The following is a 19,364-nucleotide window of genomic DNA, read 5'->3' as shown; positions in this document are numbered from 1 at the left end:
CTCATACCACTGCAGACTGTATACACACTGTACAAATACGCCACGGCGGTTATACTCCTAATAAACGCACTCAATCGTATCAAAGTGAATGGCGCCTTGAACAAAGGAGGGTGACGCACTGCCATTCGTTTATTGTTTGTTGGTCTGTTTTATCTATTTCAATACGGTTATAAAAAAAAACCTGCTTTTGTGGCTGTTTTCAGCAAGTCCTTATACAAAAGAAGACAACACTACAAAAGTAACATATTAATAACAAAATAATTTCAAAGGATAAATATATAGTTGCCCCTGCAGCAGGTTTTGATGGACTGATTCGTCAGCTTAATTGGACCTATAGGTCCTTCAATCTTAGTGATGGAAGCATACCAACATTTTGTCCTTTTCTATCTTCTATGCATTTTCCAGTACAATTCTTCCCCCCTTTCATCTTTTCTTCTATCATTCTCTATATATGGATGCATTTTTAAATATTTTTTATTTTTATTTTTTATAAATAAATCTTTTGCGTTACTCTTTCTTTAAAAAAATCTTTCTATCACCTTTCCTTCTATCACTCCTTCTCATTCTTTGCTTTTTATTGTTTGTTTTTTCTTCACTTTTATCTCTTATTTACGATGTTCATATCGGTCCTAATTATGTTATTGTCTGTTTTACCATAGTTCTATAAAATCTCCTCAAGGGTTATGTTTCTTTAAGTTTTTCCCTTTAGGCCTATTAATCTTTCATTATATCTTTATTATCTTCTTTTATATTCTCTTTATAATTATCTTTCCGTATGCTATTCGTTGTTTCAAGTCTTTCATGATAGTACATGTAATTCTACACTTCTCTGTATCTCGTATAATATTACTACTTCTTTCACATTTTTTATCCTTTCCTAAGCATTTTCTTCTTGCTCTCTCTCTTCGCTCACGTTATTTGATCAATCGCCCTCATCTCAATTTATTTATTTAAATACGGTTATAAAAAAAACCCTGCTTTTGTGGCTGTTTTCAGCAAAAAGAAGACAACACTGCAAAAGTAACATATTAAAAAAAAAAAAAAATAATTGAGGGGGGGGGGGGGGGTAACATCCCCCCTCCCCCTATCGGCGTACGCGCCTGCCTATATAGGCCTGCCATCAGCTAATTCATTATGTGTTAATATACAAATAATACACAGCAGTGAGGGCCGCTTAGTAAGAATTACCCACACAACGTACCTTTTGGAAAAGTCTAACACTTGTTAGACTTTTTCAAAGGTTCCGAGTGTGGGTTATTATACTAATGCCCGAACAAAATGATGTGTATTATTTGTTTTATAAAATTATAACGTGGATCCTTGTTATTTGATCAATCGCCCTCATCTCAAACTCAAAGGTCCAAATTTACAAAGGAGGTTTAAATCTAACCCATGGTTTAAATTCTCGTTTACTAAGAGCAAATTGAGGCGTACCTTGCCTTGCGCGCGTCTAATATTAAACCTCTGACTTGTGTCGCGCTTATTTTGCGCTAATTTTAGCTAGATGTGGTAATGACCGGTCATTACCCAAATTACGCGTTAGGCAAAATAAATGCCTGGTCACGTGTACACGCTTTCAACCAATCATTTGATTGGGATCTACGTCATCATCTTATAATTGCATTTAATTGACTCATGATAACTTTTCATGATTATACTATAATAGCAAATAGTCGTGAACTATTCCAAAAGTCATAACCAATATCCATCCCCTCGATTGCCTGTCATAACCATGCAGTTACAACAAACATGGGATTCTGTCTGTCTGGATGTATAGAAACAGTCATTAGCAGTGGAATCGGCCACTTCACCTAGTTGTAGCGGGGAGCGGGGATTCCCCATGGCCAACGCACATATGACGCGGCGCTTATTGGATGCAAATCTATATGCCGTGTGTACGTTATAGCTACGTTTACGCTTGATGCTAGACCGAAAGCTTCATGCAGTCTCTGATATCGACGGTGGTTCCGCTGAGATTGCATCTGGCTCCACTGACCGCCTCTGGGGAATGTCAGTTTTATTAAAGAAATGACCCATATCAGACGGTTATTTCTGTCTAGCTTGATGCTTGCCCTTACTGCTGGTAAATCGATCTTTGGGCCGCTGAAGTTTGGCTGATGCGGTGTTTTTCTAGACTTGACCCACGACGTGGAAGAACGAATCCATTGTTGGTAATTGTATACATGTAGCATACGTATGTGTTTTGTCACGTTGAAAAGAAAAGAGGGATAGATCTATATTTGACTTCGGACATTTCATTTGTTTTTGTCGGAGCACTTATACTACCAAACTAGCTGCACTGCTGAGCCGAGGCTAAGAATAAAGAGACCGTGGCGATCGATGCCAGGCCAATTAAGGGCAAAGCAATTAGTGAGCGATATCTGTGCGTTTTACAACTGGTTAAATTAAAGGCAGTTGTAGCATAAACTAGTACGTATAGAATATAATGTACATTCATGGAGAAGGACACACCCCATTGGCTTAGAGTTAGATTGTAACTTGAGGCTACATTTGTAAATCTGTGCAAATATCTGAACGTCAACATGTTTACATGTAGATAGGCTTGTAATTGTACTCAGCTGTTGTAACAATTAAGACACATCTACCTCTGACTTAGCCTTTTGACAAGGCCTCGTTGACTCTGGCTAAGCGGCTGAGATGAGTCTAGATACCCGGAGTGAACGCGCGACCGAATGACGAATGTCATGAGGCCTTTTGGAAAGTGGGTTTCACTGCTCCGCATGAATTATTCATAGATAAATATTAGTAGGCTTATGCCAATACGCCTACTTTGGATTCATTGACCAATCAGAACGGCGATCTCCCAGTTGGCTTCGTTCGTGATTCGTTCCATGTAGAGGTCAGTGGTCAGTGGTCTTACTATTAGCACGTACGTATAGTAGGCATGTAGGTCCATGTTCGCACTACGTAGAGTTTACTGTGTGTGTGTGTGTGTGTGCGATGGATACTATATGCTGACGTCGTGCTAGGATACGTTCGCTGATTGGACACTACGTTTTCTGAAGCGAGTTCCAGTCGGAAACAAGGGTTAACATAAGAAATCCAAACCAGATTGATAAAGGCCACAGGTCTGGACAATTCGCACTGGCGTTCATTCAGGTTTTCGCGATTAGTCTCTTTTTAGTCGCTCGGCGTCTACCAGGCATGTGGCCTTGTTTAAAGGCTACCTCTGACTCGACTCTGAGTCTGAAGAGTCATGATGTAAAATAAAGCAGATAGAACATGCTAATTAATTGGCATTCCTATCGGAAGTTGGATATTTGTGGAAGTCTTTATGTTATGATGTTTAAGTTTAAGGCAAATTTATATTCTGCTTTCAATTAAGTGTTAAGGATCGAGGTTATATTTGATGTTCTTTCACTTGGAAAATTCCTTTTTCGTAGTATAATGTATCCTGCATAGCTGAATCAGGTGTTTATTTCAGTTATACGCTAGATTGCGTAATGACATTGGTTTTTATACAATGTATAATTATGAACAAATACATGCATATTGAATATGTATGTGAACAATGTCACTGAACTGTTTGAATCTGTAATGTAATTGATTTATCACTGCCTTTTTTCTGTATCTTTACAGGGTTTTTTGTTTACGACACGGAATAAACCTTGTAGACCTTAATCTGCTGTCTATGTCTCATCATTGATACTATCCGGCCCCTAGCAAGGTCCAACCCCCACCCACGACACCAAGATGAGAGCAGATGAGCATATGGGCAAATTAAGAATTTTTTTATGTGACTATATGGTTCTCTTGTTAATTCACAATTTTTAGACGTTGATTAATTTGCCTCATCATTGAAGGAACATTGCCAATACTCGATAGTATTCTCAAAGCTGAGTGCAGATCGATGGCCAGATGAGAAACGAACAAAAGGAAATAGATGTATGATGTAGCTCAGAATGTCCATGTCATGATGATTACGATTAGACTCTACGTCAATTTAGACTTTACAGAGAGATGAAGCAGAATTAAATAAGAGTTAAGGAGTGGGAGACACCATGGAGGATAATTGTATCGTGATTTATGATAGTGAGGATGAGGGATCCCCTTTAACTGAATCCAAAAGGGACAGCGTATCCTCAGACACTGGCTGTGTCGACCCTCAAGATATTCCCTCAAACTCGGCCAAGGATTTGCAGGATAATGCCTCAAACTCTGATTCAGATTTACCAGATATTTGGGGCAGTGACAACGAAAGCCATAAGGATGATGATGTCGGCAGAGATTTGCCATCCACAAGCACTGGGAGGGTCACAGCGTCACGATGTGGGAAAAGGCATATTGCAATAAAGCAGGAATATACCTCACTGCCACCAGCGGGGAAAGGTAGTGCAGTTGATTCTGAGTCTGAAGTTGAGGAAGAGGAACAATTCGGTGGTATTGGAGAGAACAGTTCTGATGGTGATTATAATGATGAAGAACAGTTTCAAAATCAAATACATCAGAATGAGACAGGAAATATTAGTGGAGAGGTTAGTGATCATGGTGATGCAAGTGACAGCAGTGGCGACGTAATGACCCTGGGAGTTTTTTTGAAGGAATCTCAGTCTTACAGTCAAGTAGAGCCTGTAGAATGCAAGTTTGAGGATAGGCCTTGGGACTTACATGTAGAAGACTGCGGCAGCCCAGATGCTGTTCAATCTCGGGAGTCACCGTTGCCTCCGGTTTCATCACCCGGATCGGCCAGTTCCATTCCATCTCGAGAATCGCCGTTGCCTCAGGTTTCATCACCCGTATCGGCCAGTTCCGTTCCATCTCAGGAATCGCCGCTGCCTCAGGTTTCATCACCCGTATCGGCCAGTTCCATTCCATCTCGAGAATCGCCGTTGCCTCAGGTTTCATCACCCGTATCGGCCAGTTCCGTTCCATCTCGGGAATCGCCGCTGCCTCAGGTTTCATCACCCGTATCGGCCAGTTCCGTTCCGTCTCGGGAATCGCCGTTGCCTCAGGTTTCATCACCCGGATCAGCCAGTTCCATTCCGTCTCGGGAATCGCCGTTGCCTCGGGTTTCATCACCCGGATCGGCCAGTTCCGTTCCGTCTCGGGAATCGCCGTTGCCTCGGGTTTCATCACCAGGATCGGCCAGTTCCGTTCCGTCTCGGGAAACGCCGTTGCCTCAGGTTTCATCACCCGGATCGGCCAGTTCCGTTCCGTCTCGGGAATCGCCGTTGCCTCAGGATCACATTTCATCAGGTGTTGTCAGATCCAGCGACTGTGAAGCTGATGATGCCGTTAATTCAGACGCCTCATCTACAAGTGGCACAGGTCTTCATCCTCCAGGTATGACTCTTGTTGATTTCACTTTACAATTGGGTTGGATTATTAATCTATAAAATTTTATATTATAACAAAGTTCACCAGATGAAGACAAAATCCAAACTGTGTTTCATGGAGGTTAAGCTTCTACCACCAACCTTAACGTACATGTAGGCAAGCTTTCGTCCACCACAGTGAACTTTTTATAAATCACACAATTTCCTTGTTTTCTGCTGCCTCATGTTTACTAGAGCGAAGATTTAGTGAAGGATTAATCTTTTTTTATCCAGATGGATTCGATCTTTCACCTTTCTTGACCAGTGCCTCTCAAACTCAATAATGTGGACATCATCCCATAGAATTTTAAAAGAGCAAAAAAGAATCCTCAGATTGAGCATTCCATCTCACTCTGTTATTAAAGGTAATACAAAGTTTTGGTATAGGGTCATGAATTTTGTTCAAATTAACATATTGGAAGCATATGCAATTCTACAATATTCAGTGATCGTTGTCGCGGTTGAAATCGAGTCTTAAGTTATGAAATTGTAAATAATAAATTCTTTAAGTTGTATAGCTCCCTCTCTAGGTCAAGATATTAATTAAGCTATAAAACAATGTTTCTTGACTAAAATCGACCGATTAACTACTCCCGTTTGAAAATTGTATATCACAACTACATATTTTGAGATTTTCATGGTCGCAGCTACCATTGTACGGCCGTAGGCGCTACCAGTATTTGAAATTTACCAAAATTTACCGGGAGCACCGGTAAATTTTTATATTCAATTTTTCTCGAAAGCAGAAGTGTTTTAGGGGCTAATTTTGTTATTGTTTATAATACATTCACAGGGGCATCCAAATATATCAAAATTGTGAAGAATCACATCCACCCAATTTTCAAAATTTCCCAAAACTTTGTATTACCTTTAACAGATCACTGGATTGATGGGATGATGAAAAAAAAGGATTATTCCTTCATTGAATGACTATGTCATTGTCACTTATCTTTGTTCCAGCGATCTTGAGTTTGAAATGCACTTCTGGTCAAGAAAGGTGAAAGAATCCATGTAGATAAAGAGGATTAATTCTTCAATGAAAATCATTGTCACCTACATTGTACAAGGTACATGTACATGGTACTGTATCTTCGCTCCAGTGATCTTGATTCAGCATAAATAAAGTGTTTGAATAATCACATGGCTTGAGAAAGTCCACAAGAGTAGACAAAAGCTTCTTACTATATTTTAAGGTTGGTAAAAGCTACATGCTATGATTACCCCAAAATGAATGTTTCTGTATCATATGTGGGTGTTGCTAGCACTCAAGAAAGCTATCTTAAAGGCTCTGGATTGCTAAATCTCGATAGCGTCTTTGGAGTCCGCCCCTGGCACCACCCAGAAAAGCTTGCGTTTACGTGCTCACAGTGTACTTTGTGCACACGTTGGCTTGCACCCCTCCCTTTTGGGGAAAAATCATGGATCCGCCACTGAGAAATTTATAGTTTTACCCATTTCCTCTGAATTAAGAGTCAATTTTTGCAGTTTAAAGTTGCTAGTCTGGTTCTGTGTGACAAGTTGTATTACTTTGATCTACAGGTCTGTTAAAATTTCTCTTAGATCAGAAATAGACTTAAAACAAGCCTCATTATTTCAGTACGGTATACAATTGTCATTACTTTAAATTTAAGTACCGTAGTAGATTTTCTTAGTCTGAAACAAAATTGAGGAATGCTTGAGTCGTTTCCGGCTTTCCAGCAATTTTACATTATTCTACTTCAGTTGTCTATGATTAAAGGGATCATTTAACAATGTTAAATCTGAGATACATGGCCCTACGTGTTATCAGTGTCTGTGATATGGTGTAATATTGATGCCCTAAAAAAATTGAGCTTCAAAATGATCAAGAAGTGCCTCAAAAAACTAAAAATCTTTGAGTGACCGGTTTTACCATACTTGTTTTCCCCAATAGACTGTAGTGTTATGAAAACCGTTAGGCAAATGTTTTTCAAAATTTGTAAATCCAATCATAAATATCTTGCTAATCAGACAAGCGATCGGCTTGTAAAAATCATGGGGTTCCTGACTGACCTAAAGGTTTGTAATTATGATTGCAGCATGAGCTAAATTCAGAATTTTGTTTCAGAATCTGAGACAAAGTTACCGGATCCCTTTAAGATAAGAATTTTCATGCAAATCAGCAAATGGCATCCCATGTTACAGACCTTGTAATTTTTGTGGAAATACATCTGGACTGTAAAGGAAATACTTTGAGAACCCATGTCCTAGGGGGTTATTTTTTATTTTATTATTATTATTATTTTATTTTATTTTTATTATTACCGGTATTATTATATATATATATATATATATATATTTTTTTTTTTTTTGGGGGGGGGGTAATTTACGGTCCTGTTACAGTTTAACGGCAAGTGTATAGGCTTACTGGGTATCATCATAGGTCATTTGGGTAATTAATTCTGAAAGTTACATGTCTTTCTTCTCTGACTTCTAATGAACAGGTGGTCCATTTCCCCAATTTCTTTTGCATCAAGCCCTTGACGACGATAGAATGGAACTTAAGCTCCACAGACTTCCTTTACCCCCAGGTAATTATACTACAAAGTCTACAATAATAAAGTACTCAGTGTGAAGAACTAAAGTTCACAATGCAGGCCTACATTTATGTTCCATTAGAGCTGATTTACAGTTTTGGTAATCCCTCAAAATCATTTCTTCCATTTCCTGGATTATAGATATACATGTACATGTACAATGTAGATACTCGCATTTACTAAGCTGCAGTGAAGTTTTTTTTTCCTCAAGTGAAATATTAAACAAATAAGAGGTAGCATATAATTCAGATACCATCCTGGAGAGTATTAGTTCAAACAACGGCGACCAGCACTACACACACGACATGTACACATACACAGTGTACATGTCCGTAAATAGGCTGAATCTTGAAAATAGTTATACAAATTTTGTTGCTTTGAAACATTTGTAGTAAACTTATGGTAAATATGATTAAAGTTGCTGGCATGAAAAGAAGCATCCAGAACACAAAAGACAACATATTTGATGATGTTTGTAAGTTAAAAGTTCTTTTTTGTGACATTTGAATTCATTTTAAATTCACATGAACATATGTTTTCTTCCATTCAATTTGACAACATGTTTGACATCTGTTCAAACAATACAATTTATACATAGGAATATAAATATAATTAAAGAACTTGTATTACAAGGAAGAAGGCGCGAATCCCGATAAGCAAAGCTTGCAATGTTTCAGGAGCAATCAGGGTAGAAGGGTCCTTATAGGGAAGTGTTCAGGCATTATCTAGCATTCCTTACAGATTTACAGATTTCACAGGAAATCATGGATAGAATGATCTTGTAAAAAACTAAAAAATATTTGTCTCATCTGTCTCATTTGTCTCATTTTATTTTTGCTACTAAAACTGTACATGAGTTTTAAAATTAACTGTACAATTTGAGCTTTTCAAATCATCAATGAGAGCTGTTTTCACAAGTCATAAAGGAATCGCACAAAAATGGTTATTGTTTTTCATAGCTTTACATTTACAAGTTTATGTCTGTTTTGAGCCAGAATGACATTAACAGTTTTGTATATAAATTAATGCCCTTCGGGCTAGGCATCTAGATGTCTTAATTTGTTAGGTTATATTCTAACCCTTTCATTATCATTTCAAAATGTTTAACATCGAAGTCTACTTGTATAGACAGTCAAACCTGCTTTAGTGACCACCTGTCTACAAAGACCACCTGTCTACAAAGACCACCTGTCTACAAAGGCCACATTTGTTGTTTCCCTTGAAAATGGTTTCTCATTGAATCATGTACTAAAGGAACCTGTCTACAAAGACCACCTGTCTACAAAGGCCACTTTTGTGTTTCCCTTGGGTGGTCGCTATAGACAGGTTTGACTGTAAAAGAATGATGGTACAAAATGAAACATTGTCCTTTCTTTCTTCAGGCTGCTTGTCAGATGATGGCGAAGATGAAATCGAAGATGAAATCAAGTCGGATTCCTCTCCAGAACCTGGGGATAAAAGGCCAAAGAAGAACCAATCGGCCATCAGAAAAAGCCGTAGAAAACCTCAAAGTAGAAATGATAGATCATCTACAGATGAAGAAGATGAAATCAAGTCGGATTCTTGTTCAGAACCTGTGGATAAAAGGCCAGAGAAGAACCAATCAGCCATCAGAAAAAGCCGTAGAAAACCTCACAGTAGAAATGATAGATCATCCACAGATGAAGAAGATGAAATCAAGTCGGATTCTTGTCCAGAACCTGTGGATAAAAGGCCAAAGAAGAACCAATCGGCCATCAGAAAAAGCAGTAGAAAACGTCACAGTAGAACTGATAGATCATCCACAGATGAAGAAAACCAGACATCCTGCGACAATGTACAGAAGAAGGCAGAGTGTGGTGAACAGTCTGCTGCCAGAAGAAAGCGTAAGGTGAAAGGTAAAAAGAGATGCAGGGATAGGAGAGGTCACAAGAAGACAAGGGGTGGCAAAAGTCGTTCCTTGAGTAATGCTGGTTCATTACAGGATCCTGAATCTAATCAAGATTCAACAAATGAGGATTGCTTGCAGCAAGGACAGGGTCCAGAGCAATCTGGAAACAAGGACAGGTTGCCTCCTACAAATCCAACTCCCATGTTGAATGGAGGTACAGAAGAAGAGCCTATGGATACTGCCAGCGATGAAGATATGAATAAATTAAGAAGACGCCTTGTAATCAGAAAAGTTCCAGTGGTGTCCAAGAGTGAGACAGACTCTGATGAAACATGTATTGAAGATGATGACTTAGATCCATCGTCCAGTCAAGCTGGCGGTATCAAGTCAGAACACCCCAACTCAGATGAAACCATGATTGACAGTAATGATGGAGATGATCCTGGCTGCACTGAAAATATGACAAGCGATGCAGTGGATGAGGTGGTCCATAATACAACAACTGAGTATTTTGATACACAGCCCTTCTCGCCTATTCTTCATAACGAAACTGAAGATTCATTAAGTGATGCAGATGAAGAGTTGCATACCTCTGAGACGATCGTTTCAAGAGATTCTCCATCATACTTGTTGGGGGATAAGGAACATGATGGTAGAGAAGCTGCTGACCTAGAACCTAACTCTCACGTAAGCTGTCAAAGCCCTGATGAAGAAATCCATCAACCTCAAAGGGATGACGCAGGTTTAGAACCTTCCTCAAGCCACAGAAGTAATGGTGTTAATCGGCCAAGTTTGCAAAGAGAGGATGACTCTCCTGGACAATATTTTCCCACAGATTCCCAGTTAAGTATTAGTCTCGACATTGAGGATACTGAAGAACTTACCACTCTTGAAGATGATTCTCAAGATCAGTATTTCCCCACAGATTCCCAGTTAAGTATTAGCCTCGACGATGTGGATACTGAAGAACTTACCACTCTCGAGGACAAAGGACAGTATTTTCCCACAGATTCTCAGTTGAGTATCAACCTGGAGAATGAAGACACTATGTCCATTCCTTCCAAAGCCCACTCAACCAGAGGAGCTTCAAAGAACCTTGATAAGGACTCTGGAAAGAAACTTCTTCCTTGCCAACGAAATGCATGGTGTCCCTCAGAGTTGGATCCACAAGAAAGATTCTTGTTGCTACAAGAGGGAGATTCAGAACATGTGTCTTCTTTCTCGCAAGAAACTCTATTTACGCCTTCCTCTCCCGGTGAGGCCCCAAGCACATCTACAGCATCACCTGGCTACTTACTTGCAACTTCAAATGAACAACATATACCTAAAAAGAATAAAAACTTCCAAAGACCCTCAAGAGCGGATAAATTACTGACAACTATGAAAGAAAGTGATCAACAAAAGGAGAAGAATGATACCAAGAGGACCGACTCTCTACAGGACATTCCTGACACTCCATCTAATACACCCAGCTTAAGTTCCAAGGAACCTTCAGAAAGCCCTTCTACATCCATGATCCGTTCCTTGCAGGATTGCCTCCAGCAACCTGCATCTTTGAACTCAAATGAGATGGGTTTGGAGGAAAGACTACCTGCAGATTCAAGAAGTTTGTCACATGGTCATTCATCTATTCCAAGTGTTTCCTTTCCTTCAACAAGTTCGTACTCCGGTAACATCTCTGAATCCTCAAGGACTCTTAACGGTGGTCATTCTGCCTCTTCAGGCACCTCTGAAACACCCAGTACCAAACCAGACAGGTTAAAACCTACTGGAGATGATAGATCTGCTTGTCCAAGTGACCCTCCAGACCCATCATTGGTGGCATCGGACATGAGCAAACCTCTAAAGAAGAGACGCCACTCGCAGACATCAAGTGTTCCGTCAGGAAACCAAGGGACAGAACCTTCCAAGGTTAATCAGGTAAGTCCCTCTCTTCATCTGCAACTACTGGTGGCATAAGGGGCAGTTGTTTTTGGTAGATGTTTTAAAGTGTTAATGAATTGCATGTCACAACTTGTATTATAGTAACTGTAGGAATGTCAGCCACGTCTCTCTCTTGATGTTAGTCTTGGCTCTGTCATAACTCAACTTGATCTTAAAGGCTGTCTGTAGTTCTCTAGTTTGGCCAGAAGAGATTAGACCACACAGCGTGGTCACTGACAGGTGGCTTTCTCATCAACTCAGCTATCAATTAACATAAGGGGAGCCTTCCAAAGTTGCGACTGTGCCGCGACGCGTCGGGGCGCAGAGCAGGATATGAGAACAAAGGAGGCGCCTTTATGCGCCCATTAGCGCCTTTTTGCGTCGGATAGGAGAGGACTTCAGTTGGTTGCCAGCTCATTAAAATCTGGCTATTGTTTGGAGTCTCATTGTTACGAAATTACCCCGCCGGGGCGCGCCCCGGTGAAGCACTTGACATTTGTGAATGGAAGCTTAAACTTTGAATAGCTTTCGCGCCCTTTCGCGCCCGGTCCGGCGCATTAGTTATTCATGTAGTGCCCGCTTGTGTGTCGCTCTCGTCTTGCGAGATTTGACTCTGAAAAGCATTACTTTGGCTACTGATTTGTTTTAATATTATTTTATGTACATGACATTGGTTACAATGTTTGTTTATTTTCCTCTCAACATCGGAGTTCTGTAGGCGTTAACGTTGGCATGATTGTTCATTTTTTCATCTCCTCCTGTTCTGTTCATGTTTGTGTTCAATATACTGTATCAATTTTAATACAAATTGATTTGTTCACGAAAAAAACAAATTTATTTTATACTTTAATACCCCACTCTCTCTGACATTGTTTTCCTCGTGCATGTTTTGACACTTTAATTGTAATTTTATATTTCCTTATAGCGATGTTATCGCATGTTTCGATTTTCTTGTTTTTTTTTAAACAATTTTTGTTGCATCTTGTAAACAGTTCTGTCGTATGATCATTATAAATCATATAATTATATCATCAGTCTGTTATTTCAATACATAGATCCTTTGAATCTTCTTAAAATTAGAGAACGTATTTTAAAATCCGTGATTTTGAAAATAATACTTAATCAAGAATGTCGTAGTTTCTCCTTGAATTGGATTTAAAAAGCGTTTTATCTGTATTAATTTTTTGTTAATGCAAATGATATCCGTATTGTCGGGAACATCATCAATATGTTTCGTTAGAAGGAAGACGCTCATTTTCAGAATGTTCTTTCTTTGCAAAACACTAATGTTACGAACAAAATTAAATACACTGTACCCGTATCATCGGGGATATCGCAAAACTCCCAGGGAGATTATCAATTGCAAATCAACATAGTAATAAATTATGCCTAAATCGTAAGAATAGAGCATGCATTAAAAAAGAAGAGAGTTACCAGGAAATGATGTTTGAAATTTCACCCCGAACATATCTCAAGAAGAAATTAGTTTATCATTCTGTGTCAAAGAATTTTATCGAATATTTCTTTGTGACGAAGGGGGGGGGGGGGGGGTTACATCCGCGGCCAGTTTTAGATCTAGGTCATTGTTAAGAAGAACTAAAATACGTATATATTGTGCTGAATAGGGGCCACGTGTTATCGAAAGAGTGTAGTGCGTTCTAGAACAAATACAAGCCATGGCAATTCGTTGAATTGCTTCTCGTAACAGAACTGTCTCACTGTCTAAATAAGGATCCATCCGGGGGATCCATTATGCACGTGTTGGTATCAAGTAGTAAACGGAATTAATAATGATTGCGTTGTTTTGGGACATTTTTTTTTTCGGGGGGGGGGGGGGGGTAGCCCTTATTCTTCTTCTACTGGTTCATCAAGAAACACAAATAGTGTTGAAATTTTCCGCAATCCCTTTAGCGCCGAGGGTAGAAAAGCCTTTAGAAAAGTCAGCTGGACAATAGCAATTTAATGTTGGTCAAACAATCAGCGAGAAATACTGGGCAAACAGATATTAGCCCACGTCTTCAATATAACCAGGGAATCCCGATATAACTAAGCACATGCTCACAATATGAATATCAAATCTGGCTATTGTTTGGAGACTCATTGTTACTGTCTGGTAAAGGGGTACTTTTCACGCACCAAAGTCCGGCTCGTCTAGTACACACAAATCCGGCCCATATTGACTTTACACACTGGACTTAAGGAACTGTTTTCAAAAGGAGGGAAAATGCATATGCGTACCCTACATAACACTCATTGGGGGGGGGGGGGGGGGGGGGGGGGGGGGGGGCTGCGCTTAAAGGCGAAGCGCTTTTTGTGAATTGTGAATTTGTGAATTTGAAAAGCTTTCGCGCCCGTTCCTACGCATTAGTTATTCATGTAATCCCCGCGTGTGTGTCCGCTCTCGTCTTGAAAGATTTGACTCTAAAATTTTCACTTTGGCTACTGATATGTTTTATTATTATTTTACGTACAAGACAGTGATTTAGATTGTTGTTCTGATTGTTATTTTCCTCCCAAACATCGAAGTTGTGTAGGCGTTGACGTTGTTATGATTGTTCATTTCTGTTCATTAATGTGTTCAATACTTGTATTATATTAATTTCTTCACGAACAAAACAAAAACGATATGTATAATTGTATTCCTTCTGTATGTTTTGACACATTATTTGTTTCATATTACATTTATTTTGTTCTGTCATCCGATCAAAATAGGTCATATATCTATATCATCACTCTGTTCTTTCTCATGCAAGATCGATTTAAAGAATAGAAACGTAGGTTCTCTAAATCTTCGCAAAATCAGCTATTGTATTTAAATACCCGTGATTTAAAAATGATACTTATAATCAAAGAAATTGAAAGATTCTGCTTGAAATAAGATTATAGGGCGTTTATAAATATGTCATACAAAACAAACAAACATCTGCAAATTAAAGATATTACAAAAATGATAATCGTATTGTCGGGAGCCAGCATCATCAAAACGTTTCGGTAGATGGAACAATTCGAAATCGCCTATCTGTTCCAAACATGAAATTCGATCGAATATTTCTTCGCGAAGGTGGTGTATTGGTGGTGGCATTTGTCGTAACGATTTGTTATCGTCAATGTTCGTGACGTTTTGACATTACAATAAGTTGAGGGACATCTCCATAGAGGCCAAGCGTATTCAAAACGCACCACAAAAGGGCGCACACTCAGGTATGGGCTTTTACACACACTGTTCATTTTACGAGCTCATATCTCCCCGAATATATTTTTATGTACAGAAAAACCCGATTTTAATAAAAATTCAGGTTTTAGACTTGCTGTAGATGCCAAATTTGTCTACTTTTGTGAAAATTTTACATAGGTACCTTTCGAGTTGAAAAATAGCTTACACGGCACTTTCTAGGGCAATTAGCCTGCCACAATACGCGTTTTTACATTGACGCGCGGTGGAATATTTCCAACCGGATTTCCAACTTTGGCGGGGCGTTTCACTGTCGACACGTTGTTCATTCACAAAAGAACCTACATGGGTAGTTGCAACAGATCCTGATGCATATTCATGAGAAATTTCGTGGAAATTTGCAAAAATTCGCTATAGGTACCTTGTCAATATTCATAAACCTTGTCAATCCGACTAGCTAAGCAAGGCCATTTTGCCCATGCCATAGGTGTACACACAATAGCATGCGCGTGCAACAACTTGTAATACGCGATGCTGATTGGCTAACTATCGTTAGAGAATATGTCGCATAAGCTTAGCGCGTGATCACTTCATAAATATTCATTCATTATGACCTCCCAACGACTCTCAACGACTGGCGCGCGCGTATGCAATGTGCACACTACGCGCCTATTGGTTTAATCTGTTTTACCTTCCGCGTATGCGAATAAGGTCAACTCGTGATAGTTATATGAATATTCATTAATCAGTACCACCAATAGGCTCTGATTGGCTGTATGTAAATGAAAACAAATACGTCATACCTCATTAGGTTTTGTCCCCTGACGCGTATTAACTTGTTGTAATGACGTTTCATAATTGTTAGCTAGCGCTAGTAAAGTCTTTTGTTTTAACGTGCACTGTATATAGTTATAAGGCCTGAACACGTCATGTTCACATTGGGTGTTATATAGCATACGGATATTATAGTACATGTAACTTTTAAAAGCACTTTGTTTTTGCAACGCAATGACAAAAGACAGCTCTTTGAGCAGCTAATAGTTGTTGCGCCCATTGTTCCGCTCATAGACGGCTATTCCCAATTACCGGGCATTATTTGTTATTGTATCATTAGTTAAGTTTATTAATCTATTCATGTTTTCTATTTATTTATTTAGTTTTGGGGAGGGGGGATGTCGTATTACGAATTCATGACCCTTATACATAATGACCATGTTCTCAAATTACGAATAGCGGTCTTCATGAATAGTTGTCCAATGAATAGCGGTCCTTATAACTAGCGAGCGGAGCCCTCTTGATTGGCCTCTGCCATTTTGGTCCGGCCGTTCACTTCGGCGCCCCCTCCCTCACACACACACACACACACACACATAATACGCAACCTTAATGTGTAGCTAAACAAGAATCTATAGCAAGTCGGACAATAAATTATAGCGATCAAACAATAGCCTTGCTCGGCCGCATGAAATCCTGCGACGGCATTCTATGTTTTTACCTTTAGAGCAAACTTTTCTTTTGTATTCGCTCCATAGAACTCTACTTTATCTTACAGCGAGGTGAAATGAAAAGAGCGTCATCATGAGTAGATCTATTGTTTGATGTTATCCTTCTTCTCCCTAGTTAAGCCAAACCTTCAATTTAGGCCTATCCATAAAAGGTAGCTTTCTGTACCGTTCGCTTTTTTTTCCTGACTGCTATATGAAGCATGTGTATGCTCTGAATTAGGCAAACAGGGGACCGGCGGGTTTAAGATCCTCTCCGAACGAAATGTAATGTTGAGTTATGCCTTACCATAGCATATCGACTTGGTTTCTAACCAGGGAGCTCCCGGTTACGAGCTGCTCTGCTCTACCACTGGGCTATAGCGCCTCCCTCCTTTTAAAAAGATCTTTTAAAATTTGCCGTTTTTTTTTTTTTTAGAATAAGAATCGAAACATGTTTGGTATGTTTTTGTATCTGTGCATTAAGATTTCAAAATTTCACTTTCGACACTTAATTATACAAATCTACGAATAAATGTTTCGAATAGTGTTAGAGCAGAAATCAATGTTTGTATTTGTGTCCCTGCCCGTTTTGCGATCATGTAGCGCAAAGTAGAAGTCGAATGATAAATTATCATCATGAACTGATTAATGTTTTGTATTGCATTTCCAATTGCTGCTCAACGTTATCACCATCAGGCTACGCTTTTTTGTTTACATCTTCATGACACACATGTTTTATAATCTCGATATAGTTCCCGGACTCTTTTTTCTATTTATTCCACTTTTAAAAAGAGCTATGGAATTATTATGATTTAAAACGCCTTTTGGACGGGCAGTTTTCGAAGGCAAATCTCGGGCGTGAAATCCTGCCACGGCATTTTATGTTTTTTTTTTCCCTGAGGCCACTTAACAAAATATACATGTTTAGCGTCCCCGCCCACTTCTTTTTTTGGGGGGCAGCCTCCAATTTTTTTTATTTTTGGGGAAATTTGTTTTATTTTTATTTTTATTTAATTTTTGTTTTAAAATAATTTTTGAAAAAAAAACATGAAAAACAATACTAAAATGGATCTATTACTGATTTTGTTTAAAAGTTTAAAAATGTCGGCGGCCATCTTGAAAAATAGCCCGACTGTCAGGGAAAATGTACCGAGCGGCCATTTTGAGCGGCCATTTTGAAAGAAAAAAAAAAGAAAAGAGAGGGCCTCCTCCTTCCTAGTTTTCGAAAAAAAACAGGACACTAATAAAACATTTTTTATTTGGCCTTAGAGCGAACTTTTCTTTTGTATTCGCTCCGTAAAACTCTACTTTATCAAACAGCGAGGTGAAATGAAAAGAGCGTCATCTTGAGTAAATCGTTTGTTTGATGTTATCCTTCTTATCCCTAATAAGCAAACCTTCAATTTATTAGAACCAAGTCATGGGAGGAGAAAAAAAAGGATTTGACTGACAAAATATAAATTCTTCCAAGCTCAGACTGTGGCGATGTGCACCGCGTAGCGTGAATATGAATGACGGGAGAGAAAGATAATTCATTTGTCCATTATACGACGCTAGAATCATATCGCGATGTGGGAATTATACAAATGTGTTGATAATCATTCAAATTACAAACATACACAAGCGACCCAAACAGTAATCAATTTGCCGACTATAACCGCCTACATGTAGTCATTCACATCATTCCTCTTTAATTTGTTGTTGTTGGGGACAATTAAGCTCGCAATTAACCAACCATTAATCGTACATAGTCATCTTTATTTCACATTTCATACAGTCGTCACAAAAATTAAAAGGAGGCGTATTAAACCCAACAAAAATAAATCATTATTTATTCTGATCAAGATGAACGAGTGTGTTGATTGCCCCCCAAAACAAAGACGATCCCACCAGACAAGTTCATGCTGTGCTGTAGTAATGTACATCGCAAAGCTTCGCCACAATGATTGGAAAGGTAATACCCCGCCCGTTACGACGCAAAACGGCGCGAGAAGAATAGATCGCGACGCGAGAAGAATACATCATTTTTTTTTTTACAAACAATGGAAAGTTTATCAGAACGAAAACCGGAGGAGGGGAAGACAGGCTTTGGCCGACAAATACTTTCTGTATATCAAGTTTAAGCTGTACCGCGCATCACGAGCGAGAACAATGACGGGAGAGATAATCTTCCATCGCCTGGTGGGGCGCAAAAGGGCGCAAGAAGAATAGAGCGGGTTTATACTAACAATAGACAGTTTCTTTTCATATGCAAGAATCAGGTGAGGGTGACTATTGCGCCCCTTCGCGCCCCTTTGCGCCTCAATGCGTCTCTTGGGACGCGACTGTTCTATTCATCGCGCCCCGACGCGTCCGGGCACAGTCGCAACTTTGGAAGGCTCCCCTAAGAAAAAGAGGACCATGGGGGACCAACAGGCACTGATTGGGGAAGTTTTCTACAAAGAGGGAGCAAGTAGCTACAAGTAGTACAGTGGGGCTTTCAGAAGACTTGTGTCAGAAGTCATAACATTCTCATGTGTATAGTTATTTTGTAATTATTGTTTGCATGTATTATTGTTTTAAAGAATTCTGTATCACATTTTGATTATGGGATAAGTCAAGTCAAGGAGGCCTTTTCTCGGTCTAAAGAGGTACTAGTCGTTGCCCCTTTGGCCCAAAATGGGCAGCAAATGCCCTTTGGAGAAGCATTACAAAAAATAAAATTACTGTGATTTTTCCGTACCATATGTGAACAAGACTTTGAGAAATCCTGTTTTTGGATACCTTTTCTAAAGTTGCTCAACAAGGGTTAAACTAACATGGTCCTTACTCCTTTTATACTTGTGATTCTATTTTTGCTGTAGGTCACCAATGAATTCAAGCAAGAGGATGCATTAGCTTGCGTACTCTCCTGGGACACTGGCTGGTTTGAAAAGCACAAAGAAGGTATTGGCTTTTGATTTTTTTTTTTTAAAGTGCAGAAAAGCGGAAAAGCAGAAAAGCAAGAGAAAGTTTGAAATAAATCGGATCAATAACAAGAGATTT

At 39.2% G+C, this 19,364-nt stretch overlaps 1 protein-coding gene across 1 annotated transcript; it reads left to right on the top strand.

The window, feature by feature from the left end:
• Nucleotides 1-3,230: 3,230 nt before the first annotated feature.
• Nucleotides 3,231-19,279, top strand: LOC115925006. The gene is made up of 4 exons (XM_030988118.1): nucleotides 3,231-5,304; nucleotides 7,799-7,885; nucleotides 9,274-11,681; nucleotides 19,184-19,279. The coding sequence occupies exons 1-4, from the start codon at nucleotides 4,023-4,025 to the stop codon at nucleotides 19,277-19,279; spliced, it is 3,873 nt and encodes a 1,290-aa protein (XP_030843978.1). The 5' UTR covers nucleotides 3,231-4,022.
• The last annotated feature ends 85 nt before the right edge of the window (nucleotides 19,280-19,364 follow it).

Source organism: Strongylocentrotus purpuratus, unplaced genomic scaffold (assembly GCF_000002235.5).
Source record: "Strongylocentrotus purpuratus isolate Spur 01 unplaced genomic scaffold, Spur_5.0 spur5_scaffold_17, whole genome shotgun sequence".
In the NCBI taxonomy this organism is placed as follows: Eukaryota; Metazoa; Echinodermata; class Echinoidea; order Camarodonta; family Strongylocentrotidae; genus Strongylocentrotus; species Strongylocentrotus purpuratus.
The sequence above is the reverse complement of the archived record's forward strand: the minus strand, read 5'-3'. Positions and strand labels throughout refer to the sequence as shown.